This window comes from Podarcis tiliguerta (assembly GCF_965153285.1).
Source record: "Podarcis tiliguerta genome assembly, chromosome: 12".
Lineage (NCBI taxonomy): Eukaryota > Metazoa > Chordata > Lepidosauria > Squamata > Lacertidae > Podarcis > Podarcis tiliguerta.
Genome location: NC_139545.1, coordinates 15490077 through 15509302, shown reverse-complemented (window position 1 = coordinate 15509302; position 19226 = coordinate 15490077). Strand labels below are relative to the sequence as shown.

Genomic DNA, 19226 nt, shown 5'->3' with positions numbered 1-19226 from the left:
CAAAATGCTTCAGGGAATGGGTGCCAAGCAAAACCACACCAGGAAAAAATATATGCTGTGTATCTTATTTATACGGATTAATCACTGGTGTGTTTTTAGTATAATCTATGTGCCCTTGCCGCGGGACCACATTCATCCAGTGCTTTACCAACTGCACTGGCTCCCGGTGGAGTACAGGGTCAGGTTTAAGGTGCTGGTTTTAACCTTTAAAGCCCTATACGGCCTAGGACCCTCGTACTTATGGGACCACCTCTCCTGGTATGCCCCGCGAAGGACCTTACGGTCCACAAATAATAATGTCTTGTTGGTCCCGGGCCTCAAGGAAGTTAAACTGGCCTGAACCAGGGCCAAGGACTTTTCAGCTTTGGCCCCAGCTTGGTGGAAAACTCTACCGCAGGAGACCAGGGCCCTGGGGGACTTGACATCTTTCTGCAGGGCCTGCAAGACGGAGTTGTTCCGCCTGGGCTTTGGTCCGGGCCCAGTTTGACCCCTTTCTATGGGACCCTGTAAGTTACCTCTTTGGCCCTTTTATTGGCTCATGTGGGACCAACATGGATAGCTGGTCCTGATGAATACTTGAGGTTCCTCACCCCTATGTTGTAATCTGTGGGCAATCATTTAATTTTATCCTGATTCTAATTTTTAAGCTGTATTTTAATCAAATGTTTGATGGTGTTTTAATGTATTTGATGTTAGCCACCCTGAACCCGGTCTTGGCCAGGGAGGGCAGGTTATAAATAAAAATTTACTTACTTACTTACTTACATTGGCCCTTATTTCTACTATTTGTCAACACTTAAAAGAAAAATCTGTGCACGCACAAAGGATTTTATACAACCACTGGCACATACACAACAACAAGTGCAGGCTGTTGTCAGGTATGCAACATGGGCCAAGCCACCACTCTCTCCAGTGGCGTAGCGTGGGTTGTCAGCACCCGGGGCAAGGCAAGTAATTTGCGCCCCCTAACCCGTGGATTTGCGCCCCCTAACCCTAACCCCCAGATGTTGCGCCCGGTGCGCCAGGGCCCCCCTGCACCCCCCACGCTACGCCACTGACTCTCTCCCTCCTCCTTGGTTGTGGCACAAAGTCCCCAAGATTACACATTTATTACAAAATATTCAGGAACACTCCGATCTGGGATCGACCGTCTTCTACAAGGCAGTCAATAGTCACAACAAGTTGAATCTGAGGGAAGATTCTACTCACCAGCAATACCCCCTGGGAAAATCCAAATCCCTCTTTGGTTTATGGGCGTTGTCTTAACATGCTCATATCTATTAATCCCCATAGACTGATAGGTTTTAAGGCGAGGATGAGAAGACTTTGGCATGAATAATTTCCCCCGGCTTTATCCACTTAACAATGGACAAAACGATACACACAACACATCAGCGTCTGCTGTAGTTTCCAACCATACCTCAGAAGTCTCATGCCGGCTGTGGCTCCCAGGTAGACAGGTGTGGTCGTATGTAAGTGCAATGGAATTTTCTCCTTTACTTTATTCATGCAATCATTAATGGGCTTAGCAATTTCTTGAGGGTTGCTCGCATAGCTGGATATCCCAGGACCTAGAAGAAGGGGGTTAACGGATTCAGTTTTGTTACTCACCAAGACTTTTACTATACCGCTCTATCTTTAAGCTAGTGTCATTCTGAGCACTTTTGCTTCTTTATTTGGAAAGCAAATAAATAAAGTTAGTAAGTAAATAATGTGTAGGAAAACTTGAACATTACAGTAACCATAGAACCATAGAATTCTAGATGCAGAGAAGGCCTTTGACAACGTTTAATGGACTTTCATGAAAAAAACTATTGAGATTATGAACTTCGGAGAGTCATTTCTTAGAGAAATAGATGCAATTTATTCTGACCAACAGACAATGCTGATAGTAAACAATGTAATAAGAGGAAAATGTAAAATAATGAAAGGGACGAGACAGAGATGTCCCCTGTCACCATTATTGTTTATTAGTTTTAGAGACCCTGGCTAGAAGCATAAGATCAGATGAAAAAATAAAAGGGATAGCAGTAAGTTATAAAGCATATAAGCTAAAGGCATTTGCAGATGACCTTGTGTAGAAGAGCCTTTGACTAGTATACCGAACAGATTCTTAAGTTTGGAAAAGTAGCAGCTTTTAAATTAAACAAAAGTAAAACGAAAGTATTGGTGAAAAATGTGACGGAGCAATATAAAAAAGACCCACAACAAGTAACAGAACTGACAATTGAGAAGAAAGTTAAGTATTTAGGAGTATGGATAACAGCTAAGAATATAAATATTTTTAAGGATGGAACCATAGAATTGTTGAGTTAGAAGGGGCCCATAGGGTCACCTCAAGTCATTTTATTACTGTTGATGACCAATATCAAGCCAAGGGTCATCTAGTCCAAATAATACACGATCAAATATATAAGATGTTGGAAGTATGCAAGAAGTGTCATGTGTCATGTTTCAGTCAGGCTTCATTCCTCCATGCTGTGTCCCAGTCCACGGGATTTCAACTGGTGGATTGTAAAGCTTATCCCTGTTCCTCCCAGTGGCATAGCATGGGTTGCCAGTGTCCCGGGCCACACAGAGGCAGAAGGGAGGGGAATGGAGGGAGTACGCATGCACATTCAGCTGCCTAATGGCACCCGCGTCACCCAGGAGATCACAGCCTGAGAGATAAGAAAAGGCAACCTGTTCCGTTGTCTGGAGAGTTCACTTCCTGGTTTGAATGGAGAAGCTGTTTTCAATGGATTCCAGCATCTAATCATTTCTGTTTCAAATTTTAATTGCTTTAATTCATTCCGATATAAACCACTTAGTGAGGTGTATTATTATTATTATTATTATTATTATTATTACCCTACAAGTGGCACATTACATTCCTAAAATAAAAACCTAAAATAAAAGCTACTTTCTCTCCACCCGCATGTGTGGTTTACAGCAGTACAACAGCTCTGGCTGATGAAACTGAAACCTAGTACAGTGGTACCTCGGGTTAAGTACTTAATTCGTTCCGGAGGTCCGATCTTAACCTGAAACTGTTCTTAACCTAAAGCACCACTTTAGCTAATGGGGCCTCCTGCTGCTGCCGCGCTGCCGGAGCAAGATTTCTGTTCTCATCCTGAAGCAAAGTTCTTAACCTGAAGCACTATTTCTGGGTTAGCAGAGTCTGTAACCTGAAGTGTATGTAACCTGAAGCGTATGTAATCGGAGGTACTACTGTATCCATCTTGGCCTGGGATAAATCCAAATGGGTGGCCCTTAAAAGTTAAAAACACATAAGCACATAAGCAACCAGGGTGAGAATTTTGCTTCAGATTTAAATAGATAGATTATGCCGAAATGGCAAAAATGACCAGAAGAATCAGAATTCCGGAATACCAAAATTTTAATAAAGAATGGGGAAAATATATAATTTATCTTAAAAGCCACTGTAAACAGTTAAAATTGTTAGTAGGATTGGAATAGCACTTCTAGTTTAATGGTGAATATGGAGCTGTAAAAGATTTGGATTATTATAAAAGATGCAGGAAGAAATGACTAACAATAGGACCCACAAAGGGGAGGAGGGAAGTCCAGGAGATTCTGTGGGATCTATGTTGTATGTTGGATATGTAATTGTAAAACTGTAATTTGAAAAACTAAATAAATAAATTTTAAAAAGAAGAATTTTGCTTCAGATTACAGCAGAGCCGAAATGATCCTGCCTTTAATTAGTTTTTTTTAAAAAACCAAACCAATCCCACAAAGCCCATAATTTGCAGACGGGATTCTATTTGCAGGCTTCGGTTCCTATATATATTTCCATCCCTGTAGTACAAGAAGCTTGGAAGGAACTTCAAATGCTGTTTCTGAAATGACACGACCTAATTGCATGCATGAAAGGAGTTGCTCAGGAGTTTGTACCCATCAACTGGAAATCTCACTTTGCTGAACAGCAACCTTTAAGGGACGTGGGTGGCGCTGTGGGTTAAACCACAGAGCATAGGGCTTGCCAATCAGAAGGTCGGCGGTTCGAATCCCCACGACGGGGTGAGCTCCCATCGCTCGGTCCCTGATCCTGCCAACCTAGCAGTTCAAAAGCACATCAGAGTGCAAGTAGATAAATAGGTACCACTCCAGCGGGAAGGTAAACGGCGTTTCCGTGCACTGCTCTGGTTCTCCAGAAGCGGCTTAGTCATGCTGGCCACTTGACCTGGAAGCTGTACGCCGGCTCCCTCAGCCAATAAAGCGAGATGAGCACTGCAACCCCAGAGTCGGCCACGACTGGACCTAACGGTCAGGGGTCCCTTTACCTTTACCTTTTAACCTTTGATTAAAAGAGTCTGTGCCTCACAAGAGAAGAAGGAGAGGGAAACCGTGATCCATGCAGAGAAAATCCCACGGTTTAAGCAAAATTTAAAGCCTAGGTAGGCACTATCTTGTAGGAAATCACAATGAAAGGGTTAGTCATGAGATACAGCGAGTTAGTGGTTCATGTTGAACAAGGCGACCTTGAGAGTCAACCTTCCTCAGGTTAACTGACCTCACAGGGGCATTGTGAGAATTAGGGAACAAAGAAAGGGATCAAAGAACCCTGGCACTCCTTGGAGTTATAGTGGATTAAAAAATGAACATAAGGAGAGGCTGCTGTATCAAGCCAATGGCCCATCTAGACCAGGATTCTGTTTGCAGAAGCCAAACAGATACCCGGGGAAAACCTGCAAAAAAGGATTCAAGCACGAGAGAACTGTTCCCCTCCTGCGGTTTTCAGCCACATGCCTTCATATGCAATGACCATCATCGTTGTTCTAACATCGTTGTTCTAATCCAGAATGCGGCAGCTAGACTGGTGACTGGGGGCAGCCGCCGGGACCACATAACACCAGTCCCGAGAGATCTGCATTGGCTCCCAGTACATTTCCGAGCACAATTCAAAGTGTTGTTGCTGACCTTTAAAGCCCTAAACAGCCTCAGTCCTGTAAACCTGAAGGAGCGTCTCCACTCCCATTGTTCAGCCCAGACACTGAGGTCCAGCGCCAAGTGCCTTCTGGCGGTTCCCTCTTTGCGAAAAGCAAAGCTACAGGGAACCAGACAGAGGGCCTTCTCGGTAGTGGCCCCTGCCCTGTGGAACGCCCTCCCTTCCGATGTGAAGGAAATAAGCAGCTATCTTATCTTTAAAAGACATCTGAAGGCAGCCCTGTTTAGGGAAGTTTTTAATATTTAATGCTGTATTGTTTTTAACACTGGATTGGAAGCCGCCCAGAGTGGCTGGGGAAACTCAGCTAGATAGGCAGGGTATAAATAATAAATTATTATTATTATTATTATTATTATTATTATTATTAGCCTAATTTTCTTAGGTGTGCATACACACAAGCATTCACACCCACAGGAACAAGCTGCCACTGCAGTTTCCATTAGACCGGGGCAGCAGAGAATGCAGATGATTTCGATCTGCCGCTGCCACTGCCGTCCCCGCTTGCTAATCTGTCACATTTTGAAATGCCACAGGCACGCAAATGGCAAGTCGTACACGATTTCCACCCTACTACATGACGCACCAACTTCCCACGCCCATTTGGAACAGCAAAACCTGTCCCTGAGTCATTTGCCCAGCCAATACCTCCCCACTGAGAAGCCCGCCCCAATACAAGAAGGCTGCTTCAATTGCTTTGCCTGCCGTTGTATTTTGATTTAGAGCCGTGGCAGGCGAATTCAGCCACTAGTTGCTTAATTTTGGGGTTTGTTGTTGCATTTCATTCACTTATTGTGTAAAGCACTGTGATTAATAATAAAAAATAAAATACAGTGGTACTTCGCAAGACGAATGCCTCGCAAGACGAAAAACTCGCAAGACGAAAGAGTTTTTTGTTTTTTGAGTTGCTTCGCAAGATGAATTTCCCTATGGGCTTGCTTCGCAAGACGAAAACGTCTTGCGCCTTTTTCAATGCATTCCTATGGGAAACCGTCAATGCATTTCCTATGGGAAATCGTGCTTCGCAAGACGAAAAATTCACAAGACGAAAAAACTCGCAGAACGAATTAATTTCGTCTTGCAAGGCACCACTGTACAAATAACACTTTGAAAGCACTATCATACCCCTTTAAACAGTCATGGCTTCACCCAAAGAATCCTGGGAACTGTTGTGTGTTGTTGTTGTTGTTGTTGTTAATCGAGTTTATATACCGCCCTATACCCAGAGGTCTCAGGGCAGTTCACAGACAAAATCACAACATATATAATCAGAATAAAAACAACAACCCAATAACATCCCCCCAGAATAGGGGGTATAGGATTTTAAAAGGGCATAGGATGTCAAACAGATCAACCAAAGGCCTAGTTAGAAAGGAACGTTTTTGCCTGGCGCCTAAAGGTGTATAACAAAGGCACCAGGCAAACCTCCCTGGGGAGAGCATTCCACAGACAGGGGGCCACTGCAGAGAAGGCCCATTTTCGTGTTGCCACCCTCCGCACCTCTCGAGGAGGAGGCACACGAAGGAGGGCCTCAGAAGATGATCTCAGGGTCCGGGTAGGTTCATATGGGAAGAGGCGGTCTTTGAGGTATTGCGGTCCTGAGCCGTTACAGGCTTTATACAGTGCTACCTCGTGTTAAGTACTTAATTCGTTCCGGAGGTCCATTCTTAACCTGAAACTGTTCTTAACCTGAAGCACCACTTTAGCTAATGGGGCCTCCTGCTGCCGCTGCACCGCAGGAGCACGATTTCTGTTCTTATCCTGAAGCAAAGTTCTTAACCCAAGGTAATATTTCTGGGTTAGCGGAGTCTGTAACCTGAAGCGTATGTAACCTGAAGTGTCTGTAACCCGAGGTACCACTGTAGGTCAAAACCAGCACTTTGAATTGGGCCTCGAAATTCATTGGTAGCCAGTGCAGTCAGACCAGGATCGATGAAACATGCTCAGTCCGTATTGCTCCACTGAGTAACCTGGCTGCTGAATTCTGCACTAGCTGACGTTTCCGAACCATCTTCAGAGGCAGCCCTGCATATAACACATTGCAGTAATCTAACCTTGAAGTTACCAGAGCATAGACAACAGCAGTTAGGCTATCCCTGCTAAGGGTGCTATGAGTACTTAAAGGTAAAGGTAAAGGGACCCCTGACCATTAGGTCCAGTCGTGACCGACTCTAGGGTTGCGGTGCTCATCTCGCTTTATTGGCCGAGGGAGGTGACGTACAGCTTCTGGGTCATGTGGCCATCATGACTAAGCCGCTTCTGGCAAACCAGAGCAGCGCACGGAAACACCGTTTACCTTCCCGCCGGAGCGGTACCTATTTATCTACTTGCACTTTGACGTGCTTTCGAACTGCTAAGTTGGCAGGAGCAGGGACCGAGCAACGGGAGCTCACCCCATTGTGGGGATTCGAACCGCCGATCTTCTGATCGGCAAGTTCTAGGCTCTGTGGTTTAACCCACAGCGCCACCCACGTCCCAGTACTTAGGGGGCTACTATTCCCCTCACCGAGCCAAAAATCTCTCTTCCCAGGGGGCTCTGGGAATTGTAGCTCTGTGAGGGGAACAGGAGTCTCCAAGCATCAGTCGGCAACCTTAACCAACTACTGTTTCCAGGACTCTTTGGGGAAAGCCATGGTTGTTTAAAGTGGAATGATGATGCTCTTAATGGACGGTGTATAGAAACACAGAAGGTGCCGTTTCTCTTCCTGACGCCCTCCTTCGCCCAACTCATACATTCCGTGCTTTGTATTTGTTTCAGGGCCACCCCAAAATCCACATTCCCTCCTCACCTTTCACATTGCACTTGAAGGTCTGGCTCACGACTCCTGTGTTGTTTTCTTTCTCTGCCGGCCATTCATATACATAGACAGTCGTTCGAGATGATCCTGCATCCAGCACTATTCCATACTTGGTGGTGGAAACGGGGAGGAGAGAAAGTTATAGATTAGAAGACGAGCATGGTTTCTTCTTGGAAACAATAAAAGAAAATACAAGCGTTAGAAAAGTAGCCCAAGTCCCTAAGAGACACTTTTTGTATTAAGCTAGAGTGATTCCTTCCTTCCTTCCTTCCTTCCTTCCTTCCTTCCTTCCTTCCTTCCTTCCTTCCTTCCTTTTTCTCTTTCTTTCTTTCTTTCTTTCTTTCTTTCTCCTTCTTTTCTTTGAACAGCTGTTTCCCTATGGGCCGGCTCTACCATTGGACAGAGTGATGAAGCCACCTCAGGCGGCAGATGCCGTGGGGCGGCAACAGTCTCTCCTGCCTCCAACCCCTCTCCCTGGCCATTCCCATTCATCCTGAGCTTGCTTCTCCTACCTGTTTCTTCCCACTCGCAGTTGAGAGATGGAAGGATAATACTGTGGGCATGTCCTAACTGGTAGGGCAAGCAGGCAGCTACACCCATCGGGTCCCAATCCTGCCTCGAGGAAAACGGGTGCAGCCAAGATATGTTTCTTCAAGAGGAGCTTTCAAGTGGGAAGCCTTCAGCCTTTGGGCATGTAACTGTCCAGAGATCTTCTTAATAAGGATCTCACCCTCTTATGTAATTACTGCCCTATAATCCCGCTGTGCTGGCGAAGGGTGTTCTTGTTGGTTGGCATGTTATGCCCAGGGTTTTAATACAGGGAATTGCAAGCTTTTTGTTGAGCAGTACTATCCTCTAATTGGGGCAGCTCCCGGCTGGTTGCCCAGGGAAGTATAAAGCAGGCAAACTCAGCCCTCCAGATGTTTTTGGGACTACAACTCCCATCACCCCTAGCTAACAGGACCAGTGGTCAGGGATGATGGGAACTGTAGTTCCAAAACATCTGGAGGGCCAATTTTGCCTATGCCTGGTATAAAGACTTGGAAAAGTTTCTTACAGTCCTTTTTTGTTTCAGTCTTTACAGAAAAAGAACCCAGCCTCTTTCCCAACCAGTCCTGAGTGACTCTCCACCCCACCCTCACCCCGTCCCTCCCACTTCCTCATTCAAAGCCATGATTGGCTGGCTCTTGGGTCCATTCTGAAGCCACATCCGACTCCCATTTAGGTAGCCCACCTGAAGCAAGGGGGCGGCAAGGAGACAACACCAGGTCTGGGGGCTGAGTATGTCTCTTTCGTGGAACAAAATTTGGGTGAGGGAAAGCAGAGGAGCACTTCTTTGAATATACATGTCCAAAGGAACTTGAGGTTTGATGTTCCAAGATGTTTTTGTCCTGGATCTTCATTCATTTCACTTATTATCATACAGATTCTACCTGAAGAGGTTTTTCTATGTTAACAGTGATTAGCTTCTAGAAAGAGAGGACGGAAGACCTGCAAGGCACCCTTTTTCTAATTGCAGGCGCTTGCAATCAAGCTGTGCTTACTTTCTGGTGCTGGAAAACTCTTTCCACATGCTCATAAGCCCTCTTGACTATCATTCCATCACCGGTTCAGCAGCTGAGCCCCAGCACCCAAACTAAGCAACGGATACTGCAGCATATTCATTCAACGTACCTTCAGCCCTGGCAAAAGGACCTCTTTCCGATTCACTTGGACCAGAGTAATAGTAACAATAATTGCTATGCTTAAAAGCAGAAAGACAAAAGTGACTATGGTTGACATTTTGTACAGTACTCGGGAACCTAAAAAATAAGAAGGGGGGGGGGACTGGCATCATGAATTTGTCAGGGTTAACGATATTATTTTTCACTGCACTGTAACATAAGAATTCCAGGTTCTACATTTGCTCGGAATGAGGAACTCTGTTCATCTGAGTGAACCCAGAATATATATATAGGATAAACGTATGAAAACCCATTAGAAGCCTTTGATGTTTGGAACGAGCTAGAAAAGTACAGTGGTACCTTGATTCTCAAACTTAAGTCCATTCTAAAACCAAAGTGTTCCCAGAACCAAGGCACACTTTCCCATAGAAAGTAATGCAAAACACATTAATCCGTTCCAGACTTTTAAAAACAACCCCTAAAACATCAATTTAACATGAATTTTACTCTTTAACCAGACCATTGATTCATAAAATGAAAGCAATAATCAATGTACTCTACTATAAAATAAATAAGACAGTATTGTAGATGATAAAAATTATCACCCACACAGTCACAAAAACAAATTAACCGAAAAAGCCTCAGAAACAAAAACGCAAAGTAAATAGCAAAAACAAAAGTGCCAAACTTAAACCATTCTGGAAGTCCGTTTGACTTCTGAAATGTTCGAAAACCAAGGCGCAGCTTCTGATTGGTGCAGGCACTCCGGAAACAATAGCTGACAACTGCATTGGACGTTCAGCTTCTGAAAAACTTTCAAAAACCGGAACACTTACTTCCGAGTTTTGGGCGTTTGGGAACCGAGGCGTTTGAGAACCAAGGTACCACTGTAGATGTATTTTCATTGACTGGTCTTGGTAGAATGACCCTCCTACCCCCCACCTCCAAATAGAGCTCTTGTGTTTTTCACAACTGCGTAACAGACAGAAATTCAACAGGTACAGTAGAAGCCGATTCATAGGCATTATGGAACATACAAAGAGCCTTGTTTCCAGCCTCTGGTATTCAGAGGCATACTAGAAATAATTCTTAGCCTATTCTTAACTACTCTCTATTGTGAAAACCAGAAATATTGCGCAGGCGTAGCCAAGACCGGCTTGCCTAACTCCTACACTTATTCAGGACTTACACTTATTAGGAAACCCAACAGGATTTTGTCCTTAAAGACCAGGGAGGAGGAATGGGGAGGATACTGATAACTGAGATGTAGGACGTTACCATTTCCAATTCCCTTCTTTGCTTAGGGATGATTCATCATCTCATCACAACCCAGTGGAAACAGAATTAGCAGCACTTCCTTACCTTAAAGGCTTGTTGCATAAATTGATCTCTTAAAGCATGGGAGGTATACAGCTAGCAGTGTTCCTTTAGCTAGCAAAGGAAAGATTAATCATGCCTTTTTTTCGGTTGCCTAGTTATCTTCAAAAGGTGTACATTTTAAAGGGTGTTTTTTCTTAAAACTATTGCGTGTAAACAGGCAGATGTGCACTTCTTAAGCATCTTCTTCCCTAGAACTGACAATTAAGCTGGTTTCGGATCTCCCTGCTTTGGTTAGTCTAGGTGAAGGTAAAGGGACCCCTGACTGTTAGGTCCAGTCGTAGCCAACTCTGGGGTTGCGGCGCTCATCTCGCTTTACTGGCCGAGGGAGCTCGCGTACAGCTTCCGGATCATGTTGCCAGCATGACTAAGCCGCTTCTGGCGAACCAGAGCAGCGCACGGAAACGCCGTTTACCTTCCCGCCGGAGTGGTACCTATTTATCTACTTGCACTTTGACATGCTTTCGAACTGCTAGGTTGGCAGGAGCAGGGACCGAGCAACGGGAGCTCACCCAGTCATGGGGATTCGAACCGCCGACCTTCTGATCGGCAAGTCCTAGGTTCCGTGGTTTAATCCACAGCGCCACCCACGTCCCTACTAGTTGGTTACTCTAGGAAATGCTAAATATAGCAACAAGAAAAGTAGGAATGGACTCTCAATGTCAAAATGTTCTCAGTGCTACCAGAGAAGAAGAGAGGGCAAGTATCCAGGAATCTAAGGCAGCCTTGAGAGAGTTTGTCATGCAAATGAACTGTCCTTGAAACATTTGTCATTGAATTCAGCATCTGCCAGTAGTTGCATACCAGTATTCTACAGAAAACCAGACCCAGCCAGCAAATCATCTGGCAGATACACACCTCATGACCTTGTGTCAGCTGAATGTTTTATTGCATAGTAATTGGCTGTCGGGACGCGGGTGGTGCTGTGGGTTAAAGCCTCAGCACCTAGGGCTTGCCGATCAAAAGGTCGGCAGTTCGAATCCCCGCAGCGGAGTGCACTCCCGCTGTTCGGTCCCAGCGCCTGCCAACCTAGCAGTTCGAAAGCACCCCTGGATGCAAGTAGATAAATAGGGACCGCTTACTAGCGGGAAGGTAAACGGCGTTTCCGGGTGCAGCTCTGGCTCGCCAGAGCAGCGATGTCACGCTGGCCACGTGACCCGGAAGTGTCTTCGGACAGCGCTGGCCCTTGGCCTCTTGAGTGAGATGAGCGCACAAACCTAGAGTCTGGCAAGACTGGCCCGTACGGGCAGGGGTACCTTTACCTTTACCTTTAATTGGCTGTCAGGAGGTTCATAAGGCAGGAGTGAAACACAGGGCAGTGTTGAAGCCTCAATTTAAACCAAACAAGGCCACTGTCTGCCAATGCCTAAAGGGAAAGAGAGCAACCTTTAACTCCAGGTGGGCTAAACTGTGGTTTTGGTTGTCCTCTAGACGTTTTGGATTCCCATTAGCCCCAGGCAAGATGGCCGCTGCTGAGGAATGATGGGTATTGGGGTCCAAAACATCTGAAAAGGCTACCGGTTCCCCATCACCGCTTTACCCAATCGTGTACACATGTGCTCACAAGTAAGCCCCATTGAATTCATTGGGTCTTTCTCTCAGGCAGATGTGCAAAGGCTTGACGGCTTCAAGAAGTCATTGATGTTACGCCTGGAGTGAATGCAGTCCAATATTTAGGCATGGTTGTAGGGATGTGTGCAGAATTCTGCTCGATTTAGATGAATAACTTCATCTAGGTAAAAGGTAAAGGACCCCTGCACAGTTAAGCCCAGTCAAAGGCAACTGTGGGGTTGCTCACCTCACTTTCAGGCCAAGGGAGCCAGCGTTTGTCCACAGACAGCTTTCTGGGTCACGGGGCCAGCATGACTAAACCGCTTCTGGCGCAACAGATGGAAACCAGAGTGCACGGAAACACCGTTTACTGTCCTGCCGCAGCGGTACCTATTTATCTACTTGCACAGGCGTGCTTTCGAACTGCTAGGTTGGCAGGAGCTGGGACCGAGCAACGGGAGCTCACCCCGTCATGGGGATTCGAACCGCCGGCCTTCCGATTGGCAAGCCCAAGAGGCGCAGTGGTTTAGACCACAGCGCCACCCACAAATAACTCCATCTATCCTGAGAGTGCAGGGTGGAAGATAATATTTTGGAAGAAGCATCAACAGGACCCTTAGATGTAAAACAATAAAAAAAGAAGGATCTGTCTTAAACTGAGATGGCCTTACGTCAACACACCACCGCAGTCCTAGTCACCAAACGGGAGCCCAGAGAAGGACGTCTTGCAAACAAGAAAGTCTTCCCCAATACATGTAGACATGCACATACCCCTTGCCATGCCACCTAGGGGACCAGGAAGGACACATTTGTAAACCGGAAGGGAGTTGGTTCTTTTTGGCTGTCGGTTGTCTCAAATAACTAACCAACAAGTAAAAGGAAAAAATGTGAGCTGGTAACTTTTTGGAATTAATTTCAAGGCGGCTCTAGCACAAACTAAAGAGAGTCCCTAGGGGATGGGAACTGCAAACAGGAAGGCATTTCTGTCATCGTCCTCACACAGGTGGAAGAATTAAGAGGGTATCCCTAGCAGATTGGAGGGATGTAGGGGAGGCGGCAGAATCCAGCTTGCTAATGTTTTCAGCCATCAGTCTTATTTTACAGAAGGTAGAGGAAAAGCCAACAGCTACATTTAAAAAACCCCCAGAAAGAAATCCCAAACAGCTTTTGTGTTTCGCTTTTAGAACAGTATCGTTCTGGAGCAAGGGATAAAATAAATACATTCAATTCCCACGCCCTAATTCAAGTTAACAGACCACACAGGACTATTTGTTTCCAATAACTTACTGAAGATGAAAACATGAAGTCTGCTCAGCAGCTAACTCTCTCTATCACACCAGAATGTGTGTGCAGCCGGCCAGGAGAGGACTTTGGAACAGCAGTCGAGGGCTCCACGCAGATAGATGGGCTCCCAATGCGGCAGGAGCTGGTTTTCATGACATTTTGCAAAAATCGAAGTCATAACGCTGTGCTGTCTAAAGCCCACCTCAACCCACATGACCATTAATTAAGTCCAAAGTCTAAAATCACCTTAACTGCAGCACTGCCCTGAACATACATGATAGCTATAGGTACATTAGGAAATGAACGTACATTTCCTAACATACCTATGGCTATAAAGTATTATATACATGGCAACCAACCCATCTTGGCATGTTGCCACGGCAACCGGCCACAAGTACTGACCTGTATGTTCACAGGATTGTCGGGACAGCGCAGTAAACATCTCTTCTTGTTCAAGCTACACAGCAAGAGAAACAGAATATTCAGCGTGAGGTTGGGTTTATGAAAAACAAGTAAGGAGCTGGGGGGGGGGTGGAATTATTGCAGGCCCATGACTGCAAAAGGAGTTATTTCTTCCCAGAGACTGAGAAGGTGAGAAAGTGCTTTGCAGGCACAGAGGCGAAGGGGAACAGCTATTGATCTGAGGGGTTGGCGAAATCACAGCATGGCAACATCAAAATAGGTGGGATTCTCTGCCAGAAAATGACAGGGGCCTGGTCTGCGCATGCCCTACAGTGTATGGATTTCAGGTACACACAAAAAGCAGCAGCTCCCTCACACAGAAAAGGACTTCTTAATTTCTCAAACAGAGGCAGGGAAGCAGGTAGGAAAACAGTAGCCCTACGGGAATGGGCTTAGGAAAGGGATAGCTAAGGTGAGGCATTTTGAACTATAGTTCTTCATCGTCCCCGACCATTGGCCTGGGTCTGGGGCTGATTCCAAACTTCTGGAGGGCACTGAATTGGCTGTGTGAAAGAGAGAGGGAAGGAAGGAAGGAAGGAAATACCGCCAAGCAGAAGTTGCACACCTGTATGAGGCAGAATAATATTATGATAACAATTTATTATTTATGCCCCGCTCATCTGGCTGGGCTTCCCCAGCCACTCTGGGTGGCTTCCAACAAAATATAGAGATACATTGTTTGTGTGTTCCTGCGTGTGTAAGTTGGTGTGTGTTTATTATAAAGAAGGACAAAGCTTTCCAACTGCACATATTATGGGAATCTTTTCAGATGAAAGGACGTGAGCCTGAAAGAGCATGGGACAGGCAACGTGCCTGCCGGAAATATCTCTGTGGATCTGAAAGAGAGAAAGTGCATGATGTGGGGACTGCCTCTCTCTCTCTCTCTCTCTCTCTCTCTCTCTCTCTCTCTGTGTGCGTGTGTGTGTGTGTGTGTGTGAAAGAGAGAGAGAGAGAGACAGAGAGAGAGAAAGAGAGAACATAGGAGGTGTGTGTGCATGAGAGAGGGAGGGAGGAAGAGAAAGTGCACACTCTCAAAAGCCAAAGCCATAGACATGAAATTGCTTAAATGTAGCCTCGGGCAGCAGCCACAGTGCCTAGGCATCTTCCGTGAGGCATTAGACCAGGCATAGGCAAACTCGGCCCTCCAGATGTTTTGGGACTACAACTCCCATCATCCCTAGCTAACAGCACCAGTGGTCAGGGATGATGGAAGCTGTAGTCCCAAAACATCTGGAGGGCTGAGTTTACCTATGCCTGCATCAGACCTTTTGGGAAGCAAGGCCTGCATGATTCCATATACAGTGGTACCTTGGGTTACATACGCTTCAGGTTACATACACTTCCGGTTACAGACTCCGCTAACCCAGAAATAGTACCTCGGGTTAAGAACTTTGCTTCAGGATGAGAACAGAAATCGTGCTCCGGCGGCGCAGTGGCAGCGGGAGGCCCCATTAGCTAAAGTGGTGCTTCAGGTTAAGAACAGTTTCAGGTTAAGAACAAACCTCCGGAACGAATTAAGTACTTAACCCGAGGTACCACTGTACATGGCTCAGTACCCCCCCCCACACACACACAAAAAGGAAAGGAAAGGAAATCTCTATTTTTAAAAACATATCTAGTTGTTGCTCATTGCCATCTCTAAGCACCATGCTTTCTAAAACGCAGTGACGTTGCTAAATCATTCAAAGAAAGATGCAGCATCTGTCCAAGCTGAAAAAACCAGAGACCGCGACTTTGCATTCAGGGAAAAGCACAAAACCAATCTCAGTTCCGAACACACGTTTAAAATATTGCCAACGCTCCACCTTCTTAAGGCGCATTCGCTGCGTGGTCCGGTCGATTGCTAGCCTCTGTCTCCACGTCCTTGGGCAAGCGGCACTCAACCATCCATACACGAAGGCTTTCCCTAGGTCAAGCCTCAGCCAGCCTGGTGCCCCCACCCCGGAAGCTTTGAACCCCCGACATCCACCATCGGCCCCATTGGTTCCAAACATCTGGGGGGCACCGAGTTGAGACAGCCCGCTGTGGAGCTCCAAACTCCAGGACCCTCTGTGTTCACACACCCAGGAACACAGGCGTCCCCTGTCGACACACCAACCCATCCCACCCTGCAGAATCTCCCCAGCCAGATCTTCTCTCCACAGGTCAAAAAGCAACCCCCCCCCCCCGCGATCCTCAGGGTGCAGCTCCTTGCAAATCGCCTGCAAGCCATCGGAAGGGAGATGCAACCTTTCAGGCAGCCGGGTTGCCGCGCTCTCCTCTCTCCAGCTGCGTAACGATTACGCACGGAAAAGAACCCTTGCCATTCTAACCCGAAGGGAAACCCAAACGCGCGAGCGCACGATCCCTTGCGCCCGGGTGCCTTTTACCTTCCACTGCGGCAGCAGCCGAGATGGGGAAAAGCAGCTTCCTCCGAGTGGATCCGTCTCCTTATATCCAGCGCGGGGGGTAGGACAGCAGCCGCCTGGGTGGGGGACCGGGACGCCTCATCGCCCTGTTAGCCGGGCAGCGATGCCCCACGGCGGCGGCGTGGATGGGGCCAGAATGGATGGAGATGGAGGAGGAGGAGACAGAGGAGGGTGACGCCGCTGCAGCCCGGCAGGTTCTTCCTCCCTCCCGCGGCGTCCGAGGAGGAAAGCTCCGGGAAGCTCCCGCGGGCTCCGCCTCTCCGCCAGGAATGGCAAGAGGGCAGGCAGGCAGAGCTGGGAGGAAGGGCACCAGCCGGCCACCCGCTCGCTGCCAGGCGACCGCTTCTTTGCAACCCCCCTTCCGCAGGCTTCCAAAGGGTTGTGTTTTTGTTTTTGGAGATGGTTTTTAAAAAAATAATATTCAAGATTTCTTCGTTTACAAAAATACATGCATGGTCTCTTTTTTTCAAGCTGCGTTTTCTACAGATCAGTTTCATTAGTTGTGAGGCATTAGTGTTACATACAGAGTTAGGTTAGGAAGAAAAGAGGGGGAGGGGGAATGGCGAGTGGGGTGGGGTGGCAATGCTTCTATCCTTCTATTGAGTGTATGTGTGGGGTTTTGTGTCAGCGTCACTTGTGCAGGTTCTCTTAGGTAAAGGTAAAGGGACCCCTGACCATTAGGTCCAGTCGTGGCCAACTCTGGGGTTGCGGTGCTCATCTTGCTTTATTGGCCAAGGGAGCCGGGAGCTTCTGGGTCATGTGGCGAACCAGAGCAGTGCACGGAAATGCCATTTACCTTCCTGCCAGAGTGGTACCTATTTATCTACTTGCACTTTGACGTGCTTTCGAACTGCTAGGTTGGCAGGAGCAGGGACCAAGCAATGGGAGCTCACACCGTTGCGGGGATTCGAACTGCCAACCTTCTGATTGGCAGGTCCTAGGCTCTGTGGTTTAACCCACAGCGCCACCCGCGTCCCTAAGGTTCTCTTAGGTGGTATTTAACACCAGTGAGATTAAATCAAATAAGCATTCAGCATTCTGTTGGAGGGGACACATGTGGTGGGGGTGTAAAAATGTACAGGTGTGGGTTTTTTTGTGTTTTTCTTTGAGATGACAGAAATCACTGGGTCAAAGCTGACCGAAAGTCCTGAGGCAGCATTGTTATTGATTTACAATGGGGGGGGGGGAGGTTCACAGCCTATGAAGGACTTGCTCACAAATTTATCAACTTGTAATCATAACTAAGGGACGCGGGTGGCGCTGTGGGTAAAAGCCTCAGCACCTAGGGCTTGCCGATCGAAAGGTCGGTGGTTCGAATCCCCACGGCGGGGTGCGCTCCCGTCGCTTGGTCCCAGCGCCTGCCAACCTAGCAGTTTGAAAGCACTCCCGGGTGCAAGTAGATAAATAGGGACCGCTTACTAGCAGGAAGGTAAACGGCATTTCCGTGTGCGGCTCTGGCTCGCCAGAGCAGCGATGTCACGCTGGCCACGTGACCCGGAAGTGTCTTCGGACAGTGCTGGCCCCCGGCCTCTTTGAGTGAGATGGGCGCACAACCCTAGAGTCTGTCAAGACTGGCCCGTACGGGCAGGGGTACCTTTACCTTTACTTTTAATCATAGCTAGGAAGTGGAAGGGGCGAGGGGAACATCAAATGGAGGAATGGCATAAAGAGGTGTGGGGTATAGCTATTAATGATAAATTGATGTGCCCTATTGAGGTAAGACTGGGAACATGCAGGAGGAATGGTTTTGAGGAGACATGAAAGGCATTGGTAGAATTTGTACTGTTAGAACGGAAAGAAGTCAAAGCATTGCAAGAGGTGTTGGAATTCCGGGAGGTTGGATAGTTATAATGGAATGGTATTGGTGGTGGGGTGCACATTTTTATATTTATTTATTATTATTATCAAAACAAAACAAAAAGATGATGATGATGATGATAATGGGTCGTCTTTGTCCCCCAGTCTGGTTCTGCACCTGAGAAAAAGAGTCCATCTCCTCTGCTGGCCTTTGAGGTTTTCAGGAAATGAGTCGCCGGGTTTTTCTTCTTCTTCTTCTTGCTTGGAGGACTGGAAATCACCTCGTTGCACACAGACCTGCTCTGAACAAGGGATGGGGAGCTAGCAGAGGTTAAGGCTGCAATGTTATCCTAGGCATCAGGGGTGGCAGCTGGAATAAAATAAGGGGTATTACTGCGTAATCAGTAAGAAGACACGGCACACACAAACCATTTGAATGACAATGCCCATCAACTGGGGGGGGGGGCAGCCCGCTCAAATGCTGCAGGGGGCCCCAAAGGGACCTCAGCCTCCAGCAATTGGCTTCTATGACTCTAAGTCATGGGTAGGCAAACTGAGGCCTGGGGGCTGGATCTGGCCCAATCACCTTCTAAATCCAGCCTACGGACGGCCCGGGAATCAGTGTATTTTTACATGAGTAGAATGTGTCCTTTTATTTAAAATGCATCTCTGGGTTATTTGTGGGGCATGGGAATTCTTTAATTTTTTCCTTCAAAATATAGTCCAGCCCCCCACAAGGTCTGAAGGACAGTGGACCGGCCCCCTGCTGAAAAAGTTTGCTGACCCGTGCTCTAAGTCATCGTTGTAGCGCCCCCTGGCGAGCCCTCTCGGCTCGGCACTCAGTGCAGGCAAAACACTCACACTTTCCTAGATCATAGAATTGTCGAGTTGGAAGAGACCATGAAAGTCATCCCATCCAACCACTTGTAAGGCAGGA

The 19226-nt window shown here is 47.1% G+C and overlaps 1 protein-coding gene across 1 annotated transcript in view; it reads right to left on the bottom strand.

The window, feature by feature from the left end:
• The window catches only part of LOC310660476 (ectonucleoside triphosphate diphosphohydrolase 3-like), a 29998-nt gene extending 13615 nt beyond the window's left edge, over positions 1 to 16383 (bottom strand). The window contains 6 exon segments of the mRNA XM_083405279.1: positions 1421 to 1571; positions 7738 to 7855; positions 9421 to 9548; positions 14025 to 14079; positions 15890 to 15895; positions 15897 to 16383. Of these exon segments, the coding sequence (XP_083261405.1) occupies positions 1421 to 1571; positions 7738 to 7855; positions 9421 to 9548; positions 14025 to 14079; positions 15890 to 15895; positions 15897 to 15971 (533 nt within the window). The 5' untranslated portion in view covers positions 15972 to 16383.
• Between the last annotated feature and the right edge of the window lie 2843 nt (positions 16384 to 19226).